This window comes from Neodiprion pinetum, chromosome 3 (genome assembly GCF_021155775.2).
Source record: "Neodiprion pinetum isolate iyNeoPine1 chromosome 3, iyNeoPine1.2, whole genome shotgun sequence".
Classification (NCBI taxonomy): Eukaryota; Metazoa; Arthropoda; class Insecta; order Hymenoptera; family Diprionidae; genus Neodiprion; species Neodiprion pinetum.
The window spans coordinates 4,862,081-4,889,667 of record NC_060234.1 but is presented as its reverse complement, the minus strand read 5'-3'; the positions used below and the strand labels follow the sequence as shown (position 1 = coordinate 4,889,667).

Sequence of the window (27,587 nt, the reverse complement as noted above, 5' to 3'; positions counted from 1 at the left end):
TGTGCACGTGTAATATATTATTATTACATACATTATTCGACTTGCATACACGGTCTGAAAAGTAACGAAGTACGAACGTTGCGAAAATCTGAAATACCAGCAGCATTACGTGATCGTATATTAAGTTGATTACAATCTATGACATAGCAACTGAGTTGTCTATATAAAAGTAAACAACTAATAAGATGCTTATTTATAGCTTTTGCTTAATAGGAATTTCATGCATGCGAAACTGAAGGAAAAGAAAAAAAAATAAATAAAATGGGCTCCAGTTTTCATGTTATTGTAGTATTTCAAGGAGGGGGATTTATTTGTAAATGTTTCTTGTTCTCAGGGAACAAAATTCGCGGAGAAATTGGGTTGACGAAAAAAAAAATTTTTCGACAGATTTTTCGTCAAGCTGTACGGTATTATTCATTATTTTTTTTTTTTTTTTGTTAAACTTTGGATATTGGAAGAAAAACAAAAATCTAATTTTTAACGTGAGCATCGATTTTTTGAGCGACACGTGATATTGTCTTATTTTTTTTTTTGTTATCAACACATTGTGAAAGATACAAATGAAAATTGGGTAAAAAAATATGATGTAAAATTGAATAGTAAGCCTGATATGATCGATTTTCGAATTCCGCGAGTCTGAATTTAAATGAAATTGTTGTTATTTTCATCAATTGCCTGAAAATAAAAAAAAAAAAAAATAACGAGAGAATCAGGTACGCTAAACAAGAAGCAACGATCCGAGTTTAAACTCTTTTTTAAAATTGAATGACAAAAATTGAACGTACGTTGTATTTTTTATACGTTTCTCGACAAGCCTGCAAAAATTTAAGAGGACAAACACACGTGTGTAATTCTAAACGCGGGAAATGGATAAAGAAAATACAAGTCAGAGTTCGAAGAAGGCGATAATATAATGGTGGGAGGCAATTGCCAAGTCGGACGGATATATCGTTTGAGGTAAGAGAGTGTCGTTGAGTAGAAGTCGTCGGACTTCGCGAAAGGTACAATCGCGGATCTGCTGTGCTTAAATAGCGAGAGGGAACGTCAAATCTGGGATAAAGGAAAAGAAAATACGAAAGGATCTCGACGAGGCGATTATTACGAAATCGGCCAAATTTTTACCGTTAAATACGACAGGATAGTAATTATCGTCGAAAACTGCTGGGAGGACGATTATTTTTCACACTGAAAATAAGCTGAATAGTAAGTTGGAAAAAAAAAATATCGCATTTTTTAAATTTATTTGTTTGTTTTTGTTTTTTTATTTTTTCACCTTTCTTTCAACACACACGATACATTTATCGGGAATATTATACAGATGAAAAATGAGTGTTTCGATTATTTTGGTAACTTTGATGCAAGCTTTGGAAAATCCGGCATGCTTGCGGTTTTATGGATTCCAAATTTTCATCAATTTCGATGAGAAAAAAAAACAAAAAAAATCTTTTTTTCGTACGCTGATGAAATTTCCTGCATTTTTTTAAGACAATCTCGGTGAAAAGGAAAAATTTCAGTCTTTTTTTTTTTTTTTGCGATTCTTCAACATCCAACTTCGATTGTTGCAAAAATCCAACATTTAAAAAAATTTTATTCTTCAAAAATCAGCTGACATTACGATTGACTGACGTTTGAAGAAAGAACAAAAAGAGAACTTTGCTTTTCACTTACGTTAAAATTTACCCGACAGTTGTTGAAATTATTTTGTACAAATTATTTAAAAGAATTGAAAAAAAAATAAATGAATAAAAAAAAAACCCCGAGGAATAGACCACGCGTAAATAAATCTGAGAAATTCCCTGCGTACGGATGAAACAAATTCGAATCAGACTCTGTTGACCAATGGTAGAAGGAAAAAATTACACTTCAACTCTCACTTTCGTCCGATAGAATCAAGTTTACTGCAATTATAATATACGTATAAAATAAAAGGCAACACTGTCGAGTCGGACATCCTGTACGTAGTAAGCGAATGTTTATACTTCGTTAATTCCGTGATTTTATTTGCACGACGTGTCATTATATTCATATATTATACATATAGGGCATTTCACATCAAATCAACGAGTCATCGGCCTGACCTACTTGGAATACCGATGACCAATGGAATTTTTATTTTTTTATTTATTTTTTTTTTTTTGCTTCTTTCGACAAAAAATAATACATGTAATTTTTACAAAATTTTCCCCCACGTTTCAAAAGTGTGGCGACCACTCGTAAAGTGATGAAATTAATCGTTGATATCAAGATCGAAAAAACGTTCTTTGTAAAATCAGTAACTCGAAAAAACGCATCTTTTTTTAAACGTTTGTTTTTTTTTTTGGAATCTTCTGGTTTTGAGAAAACAAAAATACGTCGAAAAAATTTCACGCTTTTGAATTCCGTAACGTTTACAGAGCGGCGATAAGGGTAAAAAAAAAGATAAGAAAAATTTGCCGTTCAATTGCCTTCGTTTCGTAATGCTGAGAAAAGTTACAAGTATATAAAAGCGACGGTGAAAATATTTGTAAATTAGTAAATTTGCGGATCGTTGTACTGATTTACAAAAAAAATTTGTTCTTCTTCTTTTTTTTTTATTTTTTACATAAATATTCTCTGCACACGTGCAATCGAACTATTTATCGCCTATTTCAAAATTTACAAAGTGACGTATTTGTATTTGAAACGTTATAAACCGTGCGTACGATCCAATCTCGCTTTACATCGTTCAATAGCTTAATTTTGGTCAATTTGTATTTCACGACACGTGCGGTCGACTTTCTACATAATGCGAGCTGTTATAATACTAGCCACGCCGTCAAATCACTGACTTCAAATAATTGGTAATGGTAGGATTATTTCGTTTCGTGTAAGACTCAAAACTGTTGTACAAAATTTCGCTGTGTTTTTTCGATTCCATTTTTTTTTTCTATATCACGGATTTCCTTACATAAGAATGATTGAAAATAATCGATTTTCCATTAGATCGATAATTTTTTTTCCCTGTCAATCGAGTGTAATCGATTATTTTTCCTTAAAATCGGTTTTGCGTCTTTTACACTCACGAACGACGCAATATAATATCAATGTATGTAATCAAAGTATCAATTATCATCATTGTCTTACTTACTAAGAACCTATTTATATAAAATAAGTGAAAGATAAACGAACATTTTTTACCTGAAATTGAAAAATATTTTCAACGAAACTATAAATTATGAAAAAAACTTTTAAGCCATTAAGACTACGTACTCAAATTTGCGAAATTCTAGTTTCAAATGCGCCGTTTCAAAAAATACGAATCAATCGATTAATCGATTAATTTTCGCCGATTCAATCGAGTCGTGTTCGATTATTTTTTTGGACTCGACTAATCGATGCGTCGATTATTTTTAACTTAGTCGCCATTCTTTGCCTAAATTTAGTGTTTATATTATTTCATATGCTCATTGCTCCTAAACTTCTAATGACTTGAAGGTAGAATGAAATTTTTTTACAGAATTTCATTTGTTATAGTAACTAGAAAAATTCAGTAAGACACGTATCGTTGAAGAAACTGTTTCAATATTGTTGTTCATTACAAGCATTAAATTTTCGCAACAGTTGCAAGAAAATATAGCAAGAGTGATCGTAATGAGAAAGAACAGCTATAAAACTAATTTTCATTTTCTGCCTAGAACAATATTTTTCGATTGTGGTAAAAAATGAAAATAGTTAAGGATCGATCGGTAACCGCAACTAAAAATTTCTCTCAGTGTATAATTCCTATCTACATGTTATCTGTAACATAACAGGAACGATTGTACGCATATAATGTGTATAGTGCGGTATTACGTACGCGTATTTAGACTGCTTTCACTTTCGCGGTTTTCCCGTTCGAGCCGATTTTTCTCATTTTTTCACCGTGCAGACGAGTTTCAATCACGTAACAACCAGCGATTTCACACGTACCTTGGTGGGATTGAAAAACTAGAACGGCCGATTGACAATAGGACGAAGATGTCGAATTTTCAAAGACGTGAAAATCCAATTCGTAGGATTATCAAAATTTACAAGGTTCAGGCACAGAAAATTGAAAATATAGAAATTCGAAGCACAGAGAGACAAAATATAAAAATGCGGAAACACAGAACGGTAGAATTTAGAATCCGTAAAAGATATTCTACATTATCGATACGAATTCTGACGATTCTACATTTTGGCATGTATTATACATTCTGACCAATCGATTTTTCACGGAAAATATTTGCCAACCGATTACAGATTGCACAATACGTCTACATACGATTTTAACCGTTATTACAGTTTGCACGACCGACTGATCGACAATTTTTCATACTTATCTTATCTAAAATTATTTACACTTACGCATATATGATCGCGTACATAGGCTTACAAAAAGCAAAGATCATGAAAAATATCCCGCGTTGCAGCAACTCGTCAATCCGGTATTTCGTAATCTAAACGTGGAGTGACGTGGTTGTAGGTGCGAGTATGCAGAATTACTTACGATCAGTTGAACGTTAATAACTTCGATATTTCATTGAGAACTGCGAATATTTGCAGACAACGAATACAATAAACTTATATATTTTTTGTATTCACCAGACGTGAATCAGTTTTTTTTTTTTTTCTCAACTTAATTCTCCATCTTTTTCGAATTACATATCATTACGTCGCAGAAAATAGAGATAATTTTGCAATTTCGTCGAAAATTGAGATGGTATTTTTCTTTTTGAAACAATACCGTATAAACTTGGGTTATTTATTTATTTATTTTTTTTTCTTTTCTATAATCTGACAACAGATTTGAAAAACAAACAAACGTATCGAGAGAAAGGAAGAGAGAGAGAAAGAGAGAGAGTGAAAAATGACGCTGCTTCCGCCGACCGTGAAACAGCAAGAACGGATTGATCAGGAAATGAAATGGGATCCGGAACAGACACGCAAAGATGTTGCAAACCTGAGGGAATGGCTTGTTAAACAACGGCACCTGCCGCAGCACATTGGTGAGTTAAAAAACCGCGAAAGAATTTGAAACAAGCGGCTTTAGACTGGCCGTGAGCCAGCCCAAGAAATTCTCATTCTAACAGTGCAGGTTTGTAGTTCATAGAAAAGAACAAAAATAATATCCAATTCGAATTTCGGGCTACAAATTTTCATATTCGTGGTTAACAACGATATTGAAGTCTTCGGATACGATATTACACGTGAAAATATGACGATTTTTTTCATTTAAACCACTATAATGTATCCACCATTAAAATTTTTGGAAGTCTGACCTTGGGTTCGTTATCGGTGATCCAAAAAACCTCCGGCTACCAATTTTTACAAAAATTGGAATATTTTTAGATTCTTTTCCACCATATTGGATCGCCCATTTTGGATTTCGCAATCTGACTTCAAATTTGTGATCAGCCACCCGACAAACCGTCGAGTAGAAATTTTCATAAAAATCCAAATGTTTTTAGTTTTTTTTTCAGCTTATCGAATACGCCAAATTTAAATTTTCCAAATCTGACCTTAGATTCGTGATCAGCGATCCAAAAAACCTCAGGGTACCAATTTACATTCAAAGTCATTCATCCATTCTCAAGATATCATCGTTCGCATTCGATTTTTTGAAGTTTTGTTATTTGCATAATTGAAAAAGTACCGAACCGATCAACGCCAAAATCTAATCAGTTCTAAGTTTGGAAAAGCCGCGTCGATTGCGAACAAAATCATGAAAATCCGGTAATTCGTTCTCGAGATATCGTAGGACAAAAAACATTGGCCAGACTCTAAACTTCAAAACGTGAAGATCTAGTGAAAACTCAACTTTTCACTTTCGGGATGAAGACAATAACTTCCTTTTTTCTGTGAAAACAGAGAAACGGAAAACTCGAGAGAAAACAAAAAGTAAAAAAGGGAAAGAAAATATGTGCAAATTACTGTATAACTTGAATCGATGGATATTCAATTTTAAAAAAGTGACAAACAGCTGTGCAGTTATTTAATTTCCATAACTTGTTACATTATACATTAAAATTGCTTGTATGAATGAGTAATTGCATCGAACGTGTTTCAGACGACGTGAGACTGGAGAGATTTTTATACGGTTGTAAAAACAGCCTTGAAAGAACAAAACAGATGTTGGACAGATATTTCACAGCCCGTACCGCATTGCCGGAATTTTTCGCCGCCAGAGATCCACTGGCAAACGATATTCAGGAATGCTGCAAAGCAATGTAATATACAAATTTCCTCCCTACAATCTTATAAGATAGAAATTCCTTTTACGAAACTGTCGGTGCAAATTTCTCCCAAGAGATAAAATCAACGCTAACATTATCATGGCAGCACAATTTATCCTATCTGTGTATTATGATAAATCAGGGAAAAAAAAATAATTAAAACAAAAACAAAAATGGATTGTAAAAATATAATTCTATATAAATATGTATATTCAATGTAATTATTACGTCATTTAAAAAAAAAAAATTTGTCCCCACAGACAATATTTTCTCCTCCCATCGCTGACTTCCGAAGGATATCGAGTCACGATTCTTCGCCTCGTCGATACAAGATTGGAAAAGTTTTCCCTCGAAACAATCACACGGCGCATCCTCATGGTTATGGACACAAGACTGGTTGAGGAATTTTCACTCTCTAACGTCATGATCATTGACCTTCAGGTGAATACCCATTCATTTATATTCAACAATTCAATGACGGATTTATTCGTGAAGAATATTCTCGTGTCAGAGTTAGAAGTGAAGGAAAAGAAATTTAGAAAAAACAAAAAAAAAGAAAAAAAAAACGACGGTTTGTGTTCATTCAAAGTACGGAAAATTTAACTGAAACTTTATACAGTTTAGCGGCAAAGAAAAAGCATCAAAGCTCTTCACGTTGAAAAATTAATTTTTTTTTCCAACATTTATAAATTATTTATCAATTTATACCAATATAATATGTACAGATTCTGACAATTCGGATTAGCGCTTAGTCAAATATAAATAGAAAGAAAAAAATAATTTGTAAACACAAACGTCGAATCCGAGACTGTGTTTGGCGATCTCGTTAAATCGGCAGACTTGCCAAAACCGGATATAATGTGAACGTTTGACGAAAAAAAATCCTTTACCAAAGTCAAGTTCAATGTAATTCGCACGTTTTACACATTGGTATGTATTTAAGTGTGCAAATTTTGGCTTCGCGAACCGATTTTACACCAGGCGTTACGGAATGAGTTATCGTCGAAACGTGTCAACTCGAATTGCAAACACACTCAATGTCCTTTTTCGCCTTTGATAAGCGAATTGGGTTTTTTATTTCTCAGTTTGTTTTCCATGAAATTGAATTGTATCGTATCGAGGAGAATAAATTTTATTAAAATCAAGGTATTTTGTGTACGAGCACGATGATAATTGGCTAACGAGAATGAGAATTGAAATATCGACAGGGTTTCAACGCCGGGCACATATCGCGATGCGTGCCAACGCAAACTGTGATGCGACGCGGAATGGTCGCCACCCAGAACAGCATGCCGTTCCGATTAGCCCGTATCCATTTTCTGCACACACCGTCTTTCATCGGAAACGTATTGGCGATGATTTACCCGCTGCTTAAAGAGAAGCTCGTCGACAAGGTGAGAATATCGTACCTAATACGTCAGATTTTAAAACGTCACGATGTGTCGTTTAGAACTGTGATTACAGCCGCCTCTCGATAAGTGCCCGCTTTCGGGGCTGTTGGTCAAAGGAGGAAAGAATAAAACTCTAATAATAGGAAGAATAACGTTAGACTTTAAATTGTCGCGAAAAGCTGTACAGAACAGTGATTACAGCCGCCTCTCGGTAAGTGCCCGCTTTCGGGGCTGTTGATCAAAGAAGGAAAGAATAAAACTCTAATAATAGGAAGAATAACGTTAGACTTTAAATTGTCGCGAAAAGCTGTACAGAACAGTGATTACAGCCGCCTCTCGATAAGTGCCCGCTTTCGGGACTGTTGATCAAAGGAGGAAAGAATAAAACTCTAATAATAGGAAGAATAACGTTAGACTTTAAATTGTCGCGAAAAGCTGTATAGAACAGTGATTACAGCCGCCTCTCGGTAAGTGCCCGCTTTCGGGGCTGCTAGTTGAACAAAGTAAGAAACAAAAACTCTTCAACTACGAATAATAACGTTCGATTTTAATCTACCGCGGTAAGTCATATCGAACGGCAAATACAGCCGCATCTGGATAACTGCTCGCTTTTGGGGCTGTTGGTTAAAAAAAGAAAGAAACAACTCTGCGAATTGATACAAAGTAGAATTCATCAAGTGAGAAATGGATATTACTTGCACCTTGCAGTAAGTTACAAAAATCAATGAAATATTCCGATCCTCTCGTTATAGTTCCGTTTTCACACCGGTGGCGGTGAAGAATTGTACTCGTACATGGACAAGGATATCCTGCCGGCCGAATGGGGCGGAAAAGCTGGAACTTTCGACGAACTGAACGGTAATTAAATATTTTTTTTTTTTTTTGCATTATGTTAAACATGCGGTATAATAACGTAAAACTACTGCATGAATATCATTATACCTGGTATTTTGTAACGTGAGAAAGTTATGCTATTCGACACAAGTTTCAGCTGCGACGCGTGTCGGCAAATTGTGAAACGATAATCTTGTTAAAACATATCGATGCCATGGTTGTGTGGACATAAACGTTACACACCTTATTTAAAAATCAAACATCACCTCCGTGGCGGAAATGTTTGAACAGAAAATTCTGAGATTTAAATACTTGTAGGATGTTACGACGTATTGCCGACGTTTGTTTAAAGTCAGCGAAGGTTATACGATATACTCTCAATTACGATTGTAAATAACGCGAAACACTTCATCGCGCGAATTCGAATACTGGAGAGAAGAAAGGAAAATATATTTTTACCAGTGCGGATTCAACGTGTAAAAAACTTTTTTTTACGACGAAAAAAAAATCACCTGCAATTTTGAACACGATCGAATGAAATTTTGGAAACATAGACGTTTTTTTCTGCGTTTGTATATCGCTTGGGGCGAGAATTGAAAAATCATGAACTTCGTTTCAGATGCCTGGAAGAGGAAAATTGAGAAACACAGAGACTGGTTCCTCAGGGAGGAGAAGCTTTGCCGCACAAACGAGAACGCTCGTTTGCCAAACTCGAAATCGTCCCTAACTTCGGAATTAAACGGAATCCAAGGATCTTTCAGAAAGTTGAATATCGATTAAAACGGTTCTAATATTTTTTATCGTGTTAAAATCGCTACATCAAATTGAGCAATATTATGTTTGATTTCTTTAAACTGCGTATAGATATAAGTAATTATTGTGATAATTTTGTAACACTTATTGAGATATTAACTTCACGTTCATAAAGTAATATTGCAAAAAACAACAAATTCAGACAATAATCAGTGGAGGAAAAAAAAAAAAAAATATACGTCGGTCTTATTCTGATGCAAACTTTTGTTAAAATTGAAAACGGCACTTCAAATCAATGTAACTATATAATATTATAAATTGCTGTCGATAACAATTATTTCATTGTGATCTTTTGTTTGCTTTCTTCCGTCCATCAATAAATAATAACTCAAATTTATATTACAATAATTATAACATCACCGGTGTAGTTAAACATATCGTGGTTCATAAATTAGTGATTCGTGACTTAGATGAGGTCAAAAAAGTCAAATATCAATTCTGTATTATAGGTATATAGATATATAATGACCGTTTTAACGGATCGTTTAAGAAATCATCAAAACACTAAAAATAAGTAAATAACAAGAATAATACGAATAAAAATCATAAATTGTAAAATGAATAAGTCAATAATACATGTTTGTTATATACAACTATAAGAGGACCTATACATATTACTGTATTCACAGAAATTATATTACACACGGTATAACCCACATCTCACATGTAAAGTTGAATAAAATTTGAAAATTGAAAAATATTTGCCAGTAAAAAAATTCGCTAATTGCTAACCCGCTGGATAATGGCGAGGTGAAATTTCAATTACCGTAAGTCGCGTGAAATCTGCAATTTCGCGAACCGAGTCTCGCAAACTCCGGCAAAGCCTCGACCGATGGCAGTAGCTGCATGCAAGCCCGAGAGTCGAAAGCTCGACGTAGGTTATTCGCAAGTCCTTCGTTATCAGCCAGACCTGGCAGATAAAGCAAGGTATTTTGAATTTCGCGCCGGAAAATAAAACCGAAGAAAACATTTGAAACGTGATATAATTTTTTCGTTCGTTTATTGAATATAATATAACCGTAGACTCTTGCTTCGAATTTCGAATTTGACGCCGTAAATCATACAGACGAGAGTTGAACAAAAAACTGCAGCAACGCAGGAACGATGAGGAATATATTGCAGATCTTCACGAGTTCTAACCTAAAAATTTTTTACAAAAATTACAAAACAAAAACAATCAAATTGAAAGCATACTTCTTTCACTTGATTGTGTCACTTTTGAATGACACGATTTCTGAAGGGAGTTTTTTGAAAATGAGAACAGGCGAGGAGAAAAATTTTTAATAATTGAAAGTTGAACATCCGCGTTTCTTGAGACGTAAAGCACACCCATGACGTCATGCGAGGCAAAGTTGACAGCGCCATCTTGGTAACCGTTGTAGGAGCTTTCAGCGAAATACACGAACAGTTCCTCAACTCGTTTCCGGAGGCCAGTCCATTTCTTATCGTTATTAATGCAGCTAAATGCAGTTTGTTCGAAAATTCGTAAGAAAAGAAGAAAGAAAACAGATCGGATCGTGAAGCGGAAAGACGGGAATAATTTTATCGGCCGTGCTTATGTTGTACGATGACCCGTTTGTGCTTCGTTGCAACGTTTGTGTAAAGCTCTGGAAGCGGCTTGCGTTTATACGATATACTTATACGTATATACATAACGTGTAACAATAATATACATCAAATTACGCCTCTGTGCAGTGATTATTGTTGTGACAATATTATAACTTTAACGATTCAATGGTGGTTTCAAAGTTCGTCGTTATTGTCCTAACCGATACGGGATATTGTCGATAAAATATACAACCCGTATAAATAATTCATACAGGACAAGAACGAAGAGACTATCCGTAAAAAAATTTTTCGGTAAGTGATTGTCAATCAACGTACTTAAATACTTTCACTTTTGTTGTTTTTTTGTTCTTTCTTTTTTTCTTTTTACCATGACAGAAAGTCTTTTTCTGGGTAGAGAATGAAAATGTGTTTTTTTTCAGATGTAAACGAAAAATCTGGCACGAGTTACCATTCTTATTTATTGTGATCAGTTGCATTATATTTTTTATCGCTGAAAGAAATTTTCAGTTTCGGTTACCGTTCAGTCCTTAGCTATTTTCATCTTTACCACAATCACCAAAAAAGGATCTACGATAGCGCAAAATGGTTAGACGTACCTCGTTTTTCCTAATTCCAACAATATTCAAACATTTCTTTTAACGATACCTGTTTTACTGAACTTTTCTACGCACTGTGGCAAATGAAATCTTTCTCAGTGTAGCTATTGCGATGATTTGACGTAGGTGCAACGATAAATCGATATTGCACGAGGCCTTATTTAACATAAAAAAAAAAAAAAATTGTAGACTAAACGAACAGAATTGATAATGCAATAACCAGAAAATGCAATAATAACACTAAACGATTACTTGTGTATCACATCTTCGTGTGAATCCGACAATATTTAAAACGTCATTATAACGATATATTATTTTCGCTGTAATATTTTAGTATAATAATGAGAAATGAAATTTTTTCACAACCATCTGGAATTATTCATTTTGAATGATTTTGAATCTCGCGAGCACAAAGTCAAGAGTTGGGGGGGGGGGGGGGGTGGTTCACCAATGTTATTTATCAACGTAAAAAAGACAAACTTTCTAAGTAATAAGTGAAGATTTTGGTTATTATTTGATGTATAGAAGCAAAACTTGTATATTGAAATATGAAATCGAGAAAAAACAAAATAATCTTTTTCTCAACCTGTGGCTGCAACATTTGTTTGTACAATTCAATAATTGACTAAATTTTCATATCATTAATTTTTTACTCTTCCTATACTAAGGTGAGAGGAAAAATTAACTTATTATCGACTCAACTCGTCGTTTTACTTTTTTTTTTCTTTCAACTGCGAAATATCGTATAGCCTGTAATATTAAAAAAATTGATAAATTTATATCGAAAATCAAAATAAGGATGAGGATAAAAATTTTAAAAAATACCCAGAGTTCACTTCATATCAGCCGGAATACATATATATTTTTTTTTTAAATCTATATTCATCTTACAATCGTTTGGTAAAAAATTCCCAATATTTTCACGTTTTTTCTTTGTTATTTTTTTTTTTTTTCCTAAATCATATACGAAAGGCGTGCTGCAAGTTCAAAAATGAAACCGCGCAATTTGTAATGGGAAAGGGATCTTCAAAATCTTCAATCGTAACGATAAAATGTGATTTTTTGTGAAAAAAGAAAAAGAAAAATTTCTTCAATTGCAAGAATATTCGAAGATTGTTGTAAAAATTACGCTAATTTTATTTTTACCCGTAAAATTCCGTTTACAACAATTGTGAGAAAATGAAACGTCTCTCCAGCTTGGCAATAATTTAATGCAGGTACCTATAAATTTTTTCTTTTTTCTCTATTTCTATCCCTAAAATTTTACACAACTGTTTGGTTGAATTTCCGTCGAATCGTCTTCGTTCGTACACGAAAATTCTACGAGTTCTGCCGGTTGTGTCAGCTCTGCAGTGATTGACCGCAATTCAATCAACTTAGACGTCCGGCGCGTGAGGGACAATTTTACCGACGACATAGTTCAATCTTGTAACAGACATATATACAGGTAGTGTACCTAACACCTACACCACCCGACAAAACACAAAGGATTAAATTTCTACAAAGCGGTAATAATTCAGGTCGAAGAAAGTTCAATCTCATGATAAAAAGCCATAAAAAAGCTCCCCTCAGACTCCAATTACCGAATTATTCAATCAACCACTTTACTGTCTTGAATTAATAATAATCGTCATTCGTGTTGTTTTCAACATTGCATTGCACGCATAAGCGTAAATTATATGTACCGCGGTGTAAAAAGTGCTTTGACTCTTCAACTACCGTAAAACGTAGGCTTCGTATGTATAATCGGGGATTCGAAAATACGTCTTTTCATCATCATTCGAAAATGGGATGAAAATGGTGTATACTTTTTTTTTTTTGGGACAATTTTCGGTTTTTGAAAAATAAAATTTTTATCTTGGAATTTATTTTTTAACGATGGTTTATTGTGGTAAAAATAGAATAAAACTAAACTCCGTTTTTATGAACCTCGATTTTCTTTTTTTTTCAAGAGTAAAACGAAAGAAATTCTGCTTAATTCGAAAGAAAAAAAAAATAAAACAATTATTAACAAATGGAATGAAAAGAAAATCGATTTTCATCAAAACGGAGTTTTCCATTTATTTAATTTTTTTACCACAAGAAACCATCATTAACAATAAATAGCCAAGAAATTGTTTTTTTTTAGGGGGGGGGGGGGATTTTTTCAAAAACAAAAGTTTTCCTGAAAAGAAAACAACAAAAATATTCAGCATTTTAATCCCATTTTCAAATCACGACGAAAAGATGTGTTTTCGAGTTTCTGATTTTACCAAAAAAAAAAAACAGTCTCACCGATTTAATTAAAACTGTCCATCTTCGTGTCAAGGATATTTTGGGTCGGCAGACTTTTACAAGATGGCGGTAAGATTTCGAAAAATTTACAGTTGTTATATTTTGAACGAAACAAAACAAAAAAAAAAAGTCCATCGGCCCTTGGAGTCTCAGAAGGTCAGGCCCGTTGACCCGTTGGCTTGAAATGGAATGCCCCATATATAATATACCACAAACGATTCCACCTTGGATTATCCTTTGTGCAGATGACGATGCTGAACCGTGTATACATTCATACACGTATATACACGATAATCATCGAGGCAAACACATCGTCGTAGTAAAGAATAATTATAACTCAGGGAGCTCTAATTCATTCACCGCATTCCGCGAAGCTGACGGAGCTTTTATTTAATTAAAACCGCAAGTAGATTGGACAGATCTGTGTTAAACCGTGTTTATAAAATTGTTAGACACGTTGTATCAACTCATCGCATCGCTCCGATGTGCCAAAGTGACTAGCCGAGGATCGCAAAATAACCTCTCCCAGTCTTCTTCATTTTATCTAGAATTTATTTTGCTTCCAAGTGAATTTTTTTTTTCTACATACTCGAAAATTAAACAACTATTGATTTTTATTTCCACTAACAAAAACTAATACATCTCGTCCTTTATCGAGGTAAAATTTGAAACAGGAGAAAAGTAGTGCAAATTTTTACTTTTGTTCGCTGTTTTTTTTTTTTTTTTTTTCATCCCCCTCATCTTTTCGCTGCGCACAATTACTTTGTTGAGAAAAAATTCGGTAGAGATGAATTTTTCGAGTACCGTGCGTAATTTTTGTTAATCCCTGCGATTGAAAGGAACAACAGCGAAAAAAAAAAAAAAAAAAAAAAAAAACAACAACCGACAAGATCACATCTCTCAAGAATTCAACGAACCGGAACTATAAAGTTCTCATCGAACGAATTTTAAACGAGATAATAATTTTTTTTTTTTTTTTTTTTTTTTCTCAAATACCGTCGGCAACTCAAAAACGGGTTGGCAAAAAAATGCAAACAAAACAATACGGAATGAAAAAAAAAAACAAGAAAAAAAAGAGAAATAAAGAAAAAGGAAAGAAGAAAGCCTCTCGACTGTGAGAGATCAAGGCCGCAAGCCTGCTCTCTCCCAGGACATCGACCTTTGTGCATACACATATTATACGTCAATGTTTATACGGTACAATGACATTTGACTGTCGCCGTGCGAGAAAAAGGGAAGCGAAGAACAGAAAAAAAAAAAAAAAAAATAATAAACGAAATAAAAAAAAAAAAGAAAAAAAAAACAAACCCCCAACTTGGGGATCGATAAAAGCTGCGAGTTTCTCGATCGTTGCGTTATTTCGAAAGGTGCAACAATATCCCAGACATTTGCGTATCGATTAACGATTTGTATGATACATTGCACATTGTATAGGGCGAGACGATGAAAATACCGATCGCGTTACTTGGATGTATAATTAATACCGCCGGGCGAGCGCGAATTCGTCGACAGAAGAACAAATAATATAGACAATTTTCAAATCTCCAAAAGTCTGTAAGAAATTACGAAAGCAACGTTGTTGTTACAACTGATGTGTATGTGCACCGTGTAGCGAGAAAAAGGAAAAAAAAAGCAAAGAAAGTAAAATCTCTTCCGTTCGAAAATTCGGAAAACAAGGAAAAAAAAAAAGGATCAATGCTGAAGTGAAATTCGTTACCAATTTTTCGTATGATATAAATATATTATAAATAGATCAAACGTTTTGTAAATCTCTATAAGCTAATATATGTTGTATATTATTAATTTTCAAACGGTGTTGACAAAAAAATATTAAAAGAGAAAACTAAAGAATGAAATAACACGACAATTAATATGTGTTACTATTATTTCAAAGAAAAGATGCGAAAGTTTGATAAGATCGTCGAAATTCAGATATGCACCCCTAAGGGAGATTGAAAACTACCCCTATCCATTGAATTTTATAAATCCAATAGCCATATAAATATTTCGAGATCTCTGTCAACCAACCGTTTTTACGGTACGTTTATTACCAAATTTCTCCGCTAACGAATTATATTCTCGAAAATACGTTTCTTTTTTTTTTTTTTCGCATGTATTTATTTATAACAATTATAAAAAACTGGGGGATGCTCAAAAAAAAAAAAACCTATTCGTTCCAAATCTTAGGTACATATTTTTCTTTTTTTTTTTTTACATAAAAATGCAAAAAAGGAAAAAAAAGCTAAAGGGTGTCGGTACAGCGGCTTTTGTGTCTGAAAAGGTCAAGTCCTAGGACTTAAACGTGGTATTTTCCGTACCGCGCGCATGCGCATTCGCTGGCAAATCTGACATTACGCGAACCTAACCTCGATTTCGTGATTCGCGTAAGAAAATAAAAAAATAAAAATACAAAAACAAACGCGTGCCATACTCCCGTTTTACAAAGAATCACGCGCAATAAAAAAGTCAACGGTTTTTTCGCCTCGCTTATTTGCGACACAATTAGTCTTCGACTTAACCTACGGACTCGTATAGCAAACTTAAGCTCGGCCCGAAAAGACCGAGTTTCCCTCCTTGTTAAACAATGTACTATTCCACCTTGGCCTAGGTGCGCGTGTGTGTTTGCGTGTGTAGTACACGTGTAGAGAGGGTGCCACTATACAGGTGGGCCAGGGATTGATTTTTCACCGTCTGACGTCATCCAGGACCGAGTAGAGCTCAGCATGCGCGGGGTCGCGAAACGATCACCGTATACTGTATATACATTCCTATCTATGTGTATGTGTATGTATAAAGTCAGCTAGGTTATAGGTATGCACATGTAGAAGGTATAGAAGCAAAACCAGCCAGGGTTGCACAGCTCGAGAATCATCCTTTGAACGTGACGAAAGGAAGCGAAGCGAAGCTGACATCAGCCCAAGAACTTTAAACTACATATATGTATGTATAATTTAACGTCGTTGATGCGAACGTTGAAATAACATTTTTCTTTCTTTTTTTTTTTTTTCTCCTTCCATGCGACAAAAATTCAACGCGTTAAGCTGAATTGTAAATAAGCCCTTCTTTAATTCGCGGTTATATAGTTTTTGTTTATAATATGTCGTGTGGTATTTTTCAAATCTTATCATTTGTTGCATTGGTATACAATGAGGTTTTTTTTTACAAAAATTCTGGAACATGAAAAAGAAAAGGAATGAAATTATATTGGAAACAAAACGAGAGTCAAGTTATCAATTTTTTCTTTACCGAGATCACTTCGAAATTGTTTAAAGACGAATCTGATTAAACTTCAATTCTGTTACAAAGAAATTTGAAACGAAAATTACAATACAAATAAAATCGTTCTTCGAATCGATCATCGAAGTAGGAAAATTTTTTAAGTATGATTTAGATATTTTTCAATTTAATTATTACCAAAGATCGAATATTAAAATTTATCGCAATCAAGAAATTGTATAATAAAATGACAAATTTATCAACCGCTTTTCTTTAATCTCACTGCATTATCAAAGCACCCGATGATAAAATCGAACACATTTAAATAATAACAAAGTGTTTTCATCGTCGAAGACATATTTGTGAAAAGAAAAAAAAAATATCACAATATTAATGATTCGCTATTGAATAAATAATCATTTAAATACAATTCCCCCGTTTTAACGCTTGTTAAAAAATAAAAAAAAAAAATCCTTCTCACGGACGATCCTCGTCCAATTTCAGAGGCTTAAAATACTCATTGGGTATTACATTATGTGTATAACAACGATCCGTCTCTCTCTGCAGAGAAGGGTGAAATGATATTCAGGCATGACTGACCAATGATCGGAAACTGACCTTTCCCATAGAGGAGGGTCAGTGTACCTAATTCCTCGCGACTTTCGTGACAACGAAACGTTAAAATGGACGGTTTATACCCTGGGGGTTGTAAAGATAAAAAGGTAAGGATGGAAGGGGGAGAGTTGCGTACAAAAAAAATAAAAAAAATCAAACTCGCTGCTAAATGTTTTATATTGCGTGATTTATACAGAAGAAATTTTACAACTATACTCGTATACATCGACAAATGTTTCACGCTGTCTTTTTTCTTCGGATATAAACGATTTGAGGTTTTAAATACCATCGATTTTGAGCGCATAAAAACTGTAAGACTTGTTTGCGAATATTATTACAAGAGAGTATTAATAAACGACTTTACGGCTAGACCGCTCTTCTTGTGAAAAAATTATTATCTACACTTTCCAGCCGTATTGATTGAGCGTAATTTAAACGTGATTATACTTTCAAAGCTCGATTTCTTACACGATCTTCATTTATTATTTTCACTACCTTCCGCTTTTTTAATCTTCTAAATTAATGTAGTAACAAATTTCTTGCACAAACACAATAAACTTATTTTAATTAGGTATCATTTTCTTTTTTTTTTTTTTTTGCTTCTTTGAAGATTTTAGGTCAATAAGAAACAGGGAAAAGTAGAAATTGTACCAAATACAATATAAGAATAGAATATTGGATCTCTGCATTTTTTTCGTTTTATACAACTAGTCTGAAGGTTGTGAAAAAATGAAAGTTTTCGAATGATCCAGTATTTCGATAAAAGCTCTATTCATTCCGTTCTTGTAATATCGAATCAATAAGAAGTTACAAACCCTCGACTATATGAGAATTACGCATGCAATAAAACGTTAAAAATCGCTCGCTTATTGTCAGTAAAAAAAAGGTTCCGACCTCTTATATCCTTTTTTGTTAAATCACTTTGTGAAAATTGTTACAATAAACTGTATAACCCAATTCTTCGGTTGTAAATAATTAATTAAAGAGAATAGAAGAAAAAACGACTTCACGTCACCTTCGAAAATTTATTTCAAAACTCGTACATGACAAAAAAAAAAAATTGAGTCATTTACCGACTGAATAGTCAAGTCCATGCAGAACCAGTTAATTTTGGCTGATATTGTACAGAAGGATAAAGAGTTTCAGTATTATAGATAAAAATCTTGCTTTCGTGAAAATTGCCCATTAAACACAAGTGTGTACAACGTGTTTTTTCTATTTTTCTTTTGTTTTTGTTTTTCTATTCTCCAGAAAATGATCGTATCCAGTAAGGAATGGGTCTACGTGTAACAGAAACAAACACTCGCACAAACTGGAGTTAAAAAAAAAAAAAAAAAAAAAAACAGTGCACGCGATATTATTCTTGATTATAAAGGATTTTGACGTCAATGCGGCATGATTCAGTCATTATACAGCGCAAGAGTTGAATTTAACGGTGTGTAAGAAGGGAAGAAAATAATATACATTTAATAATTTTAGACCTATTCGAATTGGAATTATTAAATAAACAACAATTCCGATAATCTTGCAGGTTAATTTCGAAATTTTAATTAAAGAATCGATTCAAGAAATTGAAAAGCTGTATTGAACGCTCTGCTTCTGAGATATTTGAAAAGAAAAAAAAAAGTACAAAATCCTTATCAAGAAACATGTTTTCATGCATAATAAAACTTTGATTACTGATTTTTTTTTAATCTTATCAAAACTTCCCCAGTTCAAAAACACACTCACGATTCATTTCAACATTTTTTTCCCAACACTTTTTGAGTTATTGTTTTTTACAAAAAGTATTTTTGAGAAAAAATCGCGAGCGCGTTTTAGAACCGGAGAAACATATAAAAAAAAAAAAAATCAATAACAATCAAATCCAAGATGCGGTACGTATTGAACTAGATTTTTAACAGCTGTGAAAATCGAAAAAAAAAACTGTTAAAAGCAAAAATATCAGTAAAGAGAAAAAAAAAAAAAAACAACGAGGTCTGAATCTTGCGTAAAAATGTTTCCAATCGGATGTATCAAATATTTTTACATCCTCTATCGTAAAAATCAACTAATCGGGTGTTTTTAAGACGAGTTAAATAAATAAAATCATAGAATAAAGACGAGTGATGAAAAAAAACAAAAATTTGAAAAAATTCTCACAAGCTTTTCAGGGTCCGTACTAGTGTGGAAAAAAATCTTTTATGAAATTAACAAAATGTCATGTCGATGGTAAATCGTTTTTACGAGTTTGCGTGGAAGACCTTATATACATATATGTATATAAAAGACACACGTGAACCTGCAGCTCGCCAATGATCCGCATTTTCTTGCTTTGGTGGTTTGGCGCGGGGTCACGGCGTGGGTTCATTCAGTGGTTATATTCGCTAGTCAGGAGGGTATAATATCCCCCCCCCCCCCCCCCCCCACCCATCATCACCACCGGTACCATCACCACCACCACCACCACCACCACCACCACCATCACCACCACCACCACCAGTATACCAATAAAACGAAAGCCCTCGAATCACCCCGAGATTCGCCGAAGCTCGGATACCCCAAAGACTAGAGAAGCGACAGTCTGTGACAGGACGTTCCGGGATCCTGTTCACTTGTACCTCTTCGGCACGTATAAACCAGGATTCGGTTCCCTCCCTTCTTTCCTGTCTCAATTGCGAAAAAATTGGCGAACGGTCTCTTCGTACAACGGTCGAGATAATAGCGAGTTGAAACTAATTTTTATTTATTTTTATTTATTTTTTTTTTTTTTGTTTTATGCAATTTCAATTCGTATAGACCGGGGAATTGAATCGTTGCAGCCACACAGTGATTATTTTTTCCAATTACCGATCCTTGTGCAAAACCTTTGTGCAGATAATATCGATGTGCGCGACACGTTGAGAGAACTTTTAGAAATTTTATATTCGTAACGTGTGTATCTGCATTTACTTGTTACTTTGTTAATAATAAAGGCTTGATTTCACTACGCTGCACGGCGGGGTGACGATTACGTTTCAACTTTCGGAACGTTGAGAAATTAACCGGAGTTGAAAATCTTGGAATTATCGGCGAGGACATTGATCTTTCAAGTTTATATTCAAGCTGGGTTTTATCTTGCGATATTACGTCCGAATCTGCTGCTGCTGCTGCTGCTGCAATCGACCTGAAAATTTTCAATTGCGTTTATACAGCTAAGGTGGGTGAAACGCAAAATCGAATATAAGACACTTGTATAGTTCCGATTAACCGGCGTCGCGACGCCCTTTCGAAAAAAAACACAACTTCTTAATTACCCTAGTTTTTGCGACTGTCGGCGCGAAATAGAAACGTCAGTCATAGGCACCTGTAATTTTTGACTGTTATCCGGTAGACTTGACGGAAAAAAAAAATAAAAAAATAACAAAACAAAATAGAGAGTGAATAATCGAAATCAAATTTCAAATTGACAAAATGCGTACGAATAGGATTGAAAAATCAGATTTTCAATTCACGATTTTTGGACCAAGGATATTTCATTGTCAAAAGTGACCTCGGAAACGATGTTTTACGTTCCTACTTCTTTTTCATTCAACATCGCGACACTGTTTTTCATTGAAGAAAAAGACCGCAATTGTAAATATTTTTAAATTTTAACGAAGATCTCAAAGTTTATCTGATCTTTTATTTTTTCGTAATGTCTATTGGATTTTTTCATTCGCTTTTTGTCAAATCATCGTTCGAGTGATCGTTTTTCAGTATCATTGATATTTGAATATTCTTAATTTGTTTGTCACTGTTATTGGTATTAATAATTATTGTGTTATTTTTCTTTTACATCAAGAAACTTGTTTCGCTGCCTTCCAATTTTCAAATATATGTATAAAATTTTCCGACTAATAAACGCAACATTTGTGCACAAAGTTGTATATATTATTATCCGGTGATGGGTTTGAAATCTTATACGCCTGAACGTTTCGATTTATTCGTTCAGAGATAAGGCTAATATTATTATGGGTAATTTTTCAATTATCGTATTTTTCAACGGTCCAATTTCACAGTGAAAGTTTTTCCGAGTGGTTAAATTTCACCAATTTTCGGGTGATCGAATTTCTCTCTGTTTACGAATTTAGGAATTATCGAATTTACACAATCGATGAATCGTTCGAAATATACAATCGAAGAACGAAGATATTTTGTTTTGATTTTTCGTTTGCGTGTTTTCGAAACTTCTGAGATTAAAATTAGTCGAAAAGATAACTAGATCCATTCTGAGACTAAATCAATTCTGAGACGAATAGGTTTTGAGCCCCGAAAAATCACGAAAAAAAGGGATTACAAAAACAAAAAAAAAAAAAGCAAGAAGACCAAGGCTAACATTAAGTAAAATTGAACATTGACAATCGGCAGTTTTAGACTACACAGCAAGTTCGTAAGCCCCGAAAGACTTGACCTTTTGATCTTCTAATTGAAGATCCTGCGTAAATTGATTAACAACAAGAGACGACAGAGTGAAGCGTTGAGCGCAACTTGCACCAATTATTCGAGCGTCAAAGCTTGAAATGATTAAATTATACAATTTGTAAAGACGATTGATAAGTTTTAAAAAGATCGCAAAAAAAAAAAAAAAACAACTCGTTATACTAGCAATACTTTTATCTGTAGCTACGAAAGAAAAGTAAAAAATTGAAAGTCTTATCTCGACTATTTGTAAACAAGTATACATCGCGTATAAAAGTTCTGAAGTAAGGCAAATTCTAAGACAACGTTCGATATCGTTACATTATTACCAAAAAATATTCTATTCTTGAATTTAATTAATTTCGAATCTTGACATTGACTAACGTCTCGAAACGAGGATAAAATTTTCGCAACTTCGGGGAGGATTGATGAAAAGTATTTATTCAAAGTTCTTTTGGTACGCGCGAATAAAGTACAAGATAATATATAAAGTATACAGGATATTCTACCAATGTGTGTGTGTGTGTGTGTGTACACACAAGTTAGGAAAAATGAATGTGTGTCTTATTCGTCCCTGTTTCAAACTCCCCCCCCCCCCCCCCCCCCCATTCGAAATTCGCTGCAAGCACCCAAGCGAGAGACTATAGTTGTCTAGATCGAGATTACTTCGAGAATTAAGTGTACTCCATAAAGCAAAAACGCAAAAGATCATTCTTACAAAAAAAAAAAAAAATATATGCATAACTCCCCGCGTTTTTTGTGACTCTGAATTTAAAAGGGAAGTTGGTTTTTTTCAAACATTATTATTCTTATTTATACAATTTTTATAGAGTCTGTGACAAAAGAGTTGAATAAAAATGAGAGAAAGTTTCAGAGTAGTTGAAACTATGTATCCTATTCAAAATATATTTTACAAGGATTATTTTTTGAGTTATGTAGTGTATTCGGGATGAGAAGTATATCGAGTTTGCAAGCTTGCCGTGCGTTCTTGTTTGTGTTTTTACGTCATTTCAATACCTTCGACTAATTAATGACTCTGGATATTCAGGTTGAATAAAATTACAATTTCCTCGAACAATCACATCAGAAAATTATCTCAATGATAATTATCCTATCCGTAATAAATTACCGTTATCGTCGACAGTACCATTAATCGTTGCCTTGACATCTGATATGAGTCTGAATAATACGAAAAAACATAATATATTTTAGTTGAATCGATAAAACGAAAAAACAAACACCATTGAAATTCAACAAAAAGCTGTCTCTTCCCTTCGTTGATATCCGAACGTTTTATCTCCTCCCTTCGTTGTTTTTGTAACCCTCTATATTTGATCGGACTAAAACCCTCGGAGTAGAGTTTCAACGTATGCATCTAAAAATTTCAGGTGTAAATTCTAAAAGTTCTCACCCCCATCAGCTATAACGTTCGGCAATTATAACCAGGTCCATAAATTCCGTTAGCAACAACTACAAGTGGTATGATATTGAAAAAGCATTGGTTCACGTTGGCATTGAGGGTGGAGTGGGTGGTACCAACATGTATAATATTCGCTACTCTTCCGGCAGGTTGTAGAGAGATCGATAACACACCAACTTGCAGGACAGAAGAGATCGTGGTATTAAGCTCCGGCGGTATCCTTCGGCTACGTGAATTCTGCAGTAGACTATAGATAAAAACCCGTAAAACATCGTCGACGAAAAGCGGAAAACTTGGTGTTTCCTTCAACTTATACCGCGGTCAAACAACCCTGCGTGCAGTATCATAGATCAACGTTATTTACAATCAATCGTCTTCGGTCGATGATTGTTTTAAGTTTAAACGTTATTTGAAGTCATCTGAGATCACTTCAAGTCATCAAAGTCACTAGTGTATGGTAATGCGAAATCACGTCAAGTCATGGAAAGTCACTGATCAATGGACATGCAAAATCACTTTTAAGTCATAAAAAGTCACTAGTCAATAGTAATGGGAAATCGCTTCAAGTTATTGAAAGTCACTGGATCAATGGACATGCAAAATCACTTCAAGTCATAGAAAGTCACTAGTAAATGGTAATGCGAAATCACGTCAAGTTATAGAAAGTCACTGGATCAATGGACATGCAAAATCACTTCAAGTCATAGAAAGTCACTAGTAAATGGTAATGCGAAATCACGTCAAGTTATAGAAAGTCACTAGGAAATACTAATGCGAAATTGCTTCAAGTCATCGAAAGTCTCAAGTCAATGGTCATGCGAAATCGCTTCAAGTTATTGAAAGTCACTGGATCAATGGACATGCAAAATCACTTCAAGTCATAGAAAGTCACTAGTAAATGGTAATGCGAAATCACGTCAAGTTATAGAAAGTCACTAGGAAATACTAATGCGAAATCGCTTCAAGTTATAGAAAGTCACTAATCGATGGACATGCAAAATCACTTTCAAGTCATAAAAAGTCACTAGTCAATGGTAATGCGAAATCGCTTCAAGTCGTAGAAAGTCACTAGGAAATACTAATGCGAAATCGCTTCAAGTTATAGAAAGTCACTAATCGATGGACATGTACAATCACTTTTAAGTCATAAAAAGTCACTAGTCAATGGTAATGGGAAATCGCTTCAAGTTATTGAAAGTCACTGATCAATGGACATGCAAAATCACTTCAAGTCATAGAAAGTCACTAGTCAATGGTCATGCGAAATCACTTCAAGTAAAACAAAGTCGCTGATCAATGGAATAATGGTAAATTCAATTGCGGTCTAAGTCTATTAGTCGTCACATGGACGAATGTGAGGTGATTCGAAAGTCGTTTGAATTCACTCTAGACTCATGCAGACAGTACGGTTTAAGGTTACTCAAAGTCATTCTATATCACGTAAAACGGCTGTAAATTCATGAAATCGACTGAATTGCCGCGTCTTGAAATAAGGGCCTACGCTTTATTGGAGAATGTTCAAAACTTCGACACTTTATGGTTCTCTTTCGACGATGTATACATACTTCGATAAAAACTTTATCAGAAATCGACAAACATCTGTAGAAACGACGTTATATAGAATCCGAGGATAAAAGAATCGACCCCTGTAACCCGACCGCATGAATACCCGGGTTCAAGAACGAACCGTACTGTTATCACGTACCTACACGAGTCCAGACATTGAAAACATACATTAAAGGGTTCCGGGGATTGATTGGACTTGTACACGTGTTCTGTAAGCACAGGGTTAAGGCGACTAGGTTGCAGAGGTTATTCCTCTAAATATAGAGAAGGCGCACGGGGTCAAATCAATATCTAGGTAACACATAGCTATGACAGTAAAGAGGTACCGTATGTGCCATTATACCTTAATTTCAAACAAATTGCCTACTTTATTTACGTGACCCCGCGCCTCTCCTCCAACGCTCACATCAGTCCCCGTCTCTTCGTTTCGTACCGACAACTGATCTCACGACTGTGAATAATGAAGCTCGTTAGGCCAAAGCGACACTTGTTCGGTATCAATGAAGGGGAACACGTTACAATTGGTCAGTTGTTTCAACTCCCTTTCCAGCTTCAACGATATTCATATACCCGGTAAATTTTTCAGAACGAATGTGGTTCGAGCTACCGATTAGAGTGACAGACGCAGATCTGGACAGAGAAAGAAACGATTTGATGAAAAGGGGTGATTGCCGGTGATGGACAATGAACAGCCCCACCAAGAACTGGTCAAATGTGTCGTCGTCGGGGATACGGCGGTTGGGAAAACCCGTTTGATATGCGCCCGAGCTTGCAACAAGCACGTGTCTCTGTCCCAACTTCTCACGACTCACGTACCAACTGTGTGGGCCATCGATCAGTACAGAATCTACAAAGATGTAAGTGCACATCCTCGTTTCATTCATGCGGCTCAACATTCAACACCTTCCCGCTTGTCCCCAACTAACCAACTTCACTTCGTGCCGCGAGATTCAAGCCGCGAAAATCCTCAGTGCACAATTATTATACTGTTCGAAAAAGCTTACATCAATCATAGTTTCAACGAATCGTCCCAGAGACAAAGCCCCGGGATGACTGGTTAATTTTCGTTGCACAATCGTTCCATTTCCACATTGAAAGCCGTAAACTCTTCACGGGAACAATTCAAACCTCGAGAGCTTTTCGATCTCCATTTAACGTACAATGTAACCATTTGCCACATCCTTACAGTACATTTGTAGAGCTTCGGGTCGTTTTATATCTAGATCACGTTTAATCGCAAAGAGAGTTTTAAAGTGTTCCTGTTCTCGGAACAGTTTGACATTCGAGTGAGATTTTCAGTATCCGAGACACCGGGCAACGTGCCGTGCGTAAATTATCATCCCCTGGCTAGATCGTCGTTTTCCAGAATTAAGAAAACGAATCGAATTTCCATTACCGGTTGAACCGTTCCAAATGGGATGGCGTTGAAACTTCCGAAGGGTGCTGACGTTAATTAATTTTGGTATTTCGCGATTTCGAAGAGAAGAAGGGTGCACACGGTAGGTTCGGACGTACATACGTCTGTATGTAAGCCGAAGGTATACATGCACAGGACGAAAGGTTATAGAGAGTCGAATAAGGCATCGATTACCCCCGGAGAATGGGGAGCGTAAACTTTTCTCATTTTACCCTCAACTCTGGAGGATCCCATCCTCCTCCGACTTTCGCGCACTAACAATACATCTGTATGATATAAAAACTTTGATGTAAAAGTTTGACCGTATACTTTTTTAATTCCATTTTTTATTTTCAATATTTCTTGCGTCCGTCCTTCGGGGGACGATCGACGACAACGACGACAGGTCCTCGAACGCTCTTGGGAAGTTGTCGACAATGTCAACGTGTCCCTACGACTGTGGGATACTTTTGGAGACCACGAAAAGGATCGTCGGTTTGCCTACGGCAGGTAAATGTGTACTTTATATAATACGTTTATAGGTAGATTTATACATACATTTTACTTAAACGATGACAGCTTTTTTCCCACGATATACGGCAATACGGCGTAAGCTTGATATAACGTTGCACGCACTGTACTGTACCACACGAATATGATACACACACGTGTTTCTGTTCATATATGACCTAGGCAAACATATGGAATTCCGATTGTAATTAAGTAAACGGCAAAGCCAGCCAGCCAGTCGCTGACTGGCACGAGTGGGTGTTTAATAAATGGGGGAAAAGAGCATATCAATCTTTGTTATATGCGAGAATTTACCCTGCGGTGTTTTGGTGTGGGTACCGACACTTACCTAACCATACATACGACAGGTCAATAATAATTAACAACCGTGTGAGTTTCGTTTTATTTTTCGTTTTTTGAGTATCTGTATACCGTACTTGCATCGTACGTTGAATCGGTAGTAGAAGCCAGTATCGTCGAAACGTATTTAGCAATGTCGAGAGAGTAATTATATGTATACATATACACAGACAGGTTGTGCAAGTAAACTAACAAACATCGAACGCACATCGAAAATCACTCGGATCGGGTGCAATGCAATGAAAATACACGTTCTAGAATAATTTTTGAACTGTATTTGAATTCCAGACCAAGATCGAACGAGTAAGGATTTATACCTATAAAAACAATTGAAACTGATATCATACTGGTTCCATCGATGACTAATTTTCTTTTTCGTTTCATAAATAGAAACAG

At 34.9% G+C, this 27,587-nt stretch overlaps 2 protein-coding genes across 7 annotated transcripts in view; both read left to right on the top strand.

Moving 5' to 3' along the window:
- The first annotated feature begins 957 nt into the window (after positions 1-957).
- On the top strand, positions 958-9,815 carry LOC124214669 (alpha-tocopherol transfer protein-like). Of its 2 annotated transcripts, none has more exons than XM_046617198.2 (7): positions 958-1,203; positions 4,784-4,985; positions 6,047-6,206; positions 6,473-6,653; positions 7,421-7,606; positions 8,356-8,461; positions 9,057-9,815. In XM_046617198.2, the coding sequence occupies exons 2-7, from the start codon at positions 4,847-4,849 to the stop codon at positions 9,215-9,217; spliced, it is 933 nt and encodes a 310-aa protein (XP_046473154.1). In that variant the 5' UTR covers positions 958-1,203; positions 4,784-4,846; the 3' UTR covers positions 9,218-9,815. The 2 variants fall into 2 exon arrangements, with proteins under 2 accessions (XP_046473154.1, XP_046473155.1); XM_046617199.2 differs by having other exon boundaries at positions 4,774-4,985.
- An 843-nt stretch (positions 9,816-10,658) lies between these two features.
- RhoBTB (Rho-related BTB domain containing) overlaps positions 10,659-27,587 on the top strand; it is a 29,413-nt gene continuing 12,484 nt past the window's right edge. For 2 of the 5 annotated variants that reach the window (XM_046617193.2, XM_046617189.2), the window contains exons 1-3: positions 10,659-11,110; positions 25,512-25,782; positions 26,728-26,831. In XM_046617193.2, the coding sequence (XP_046473149.1) occupies positions 25,603-25,782; positions 26,728-26,831 (284 nt within the window). In that variant the 5' untranslated portion in view covers positions 10,659-11,110; positions 25,512-25,602. Of the gene's footprint in view, positions 11,111-12,844; positions 12,863-16,588; positions 16,630-20,108; positions 20,699-25,511; positions 25,783-26,727; positions 26,832-27,587 lie in introns of those variants that run through there. The other 3 variants (XM_046617191.2, XM_046617192.2, XM_046617190.2) reach the window with 3 other exon arrangements.

What these genes read in the sequence shown, in the direction of transcription:
- LOC124214669 (XM_046617198.2), top strand. Translation starts at nt 4,847, where the DNA reads ATGACGCTGCTTCCGCCGACCGTGAAACAGCAAGAACGGATTGATCAG. An exon ending in GCACCTGCCGCAGCACATTG is followed by an intron (nt 4,986 to 6,046) that starts GTGAGTTAAAAA and finishes AACGTGTTTCAG; the next exon opens with ACGACGTGAGACTGGAGAGA. An exon ending in AACTTTCGACGAACTGAACG is followed by an intron (nt 8,462 to 9,056) that starts GTAATTAAATAT and finishes ACTTCGTTTCAG; the next exon opens with ATGCCTGGAAGAGGAAAATT.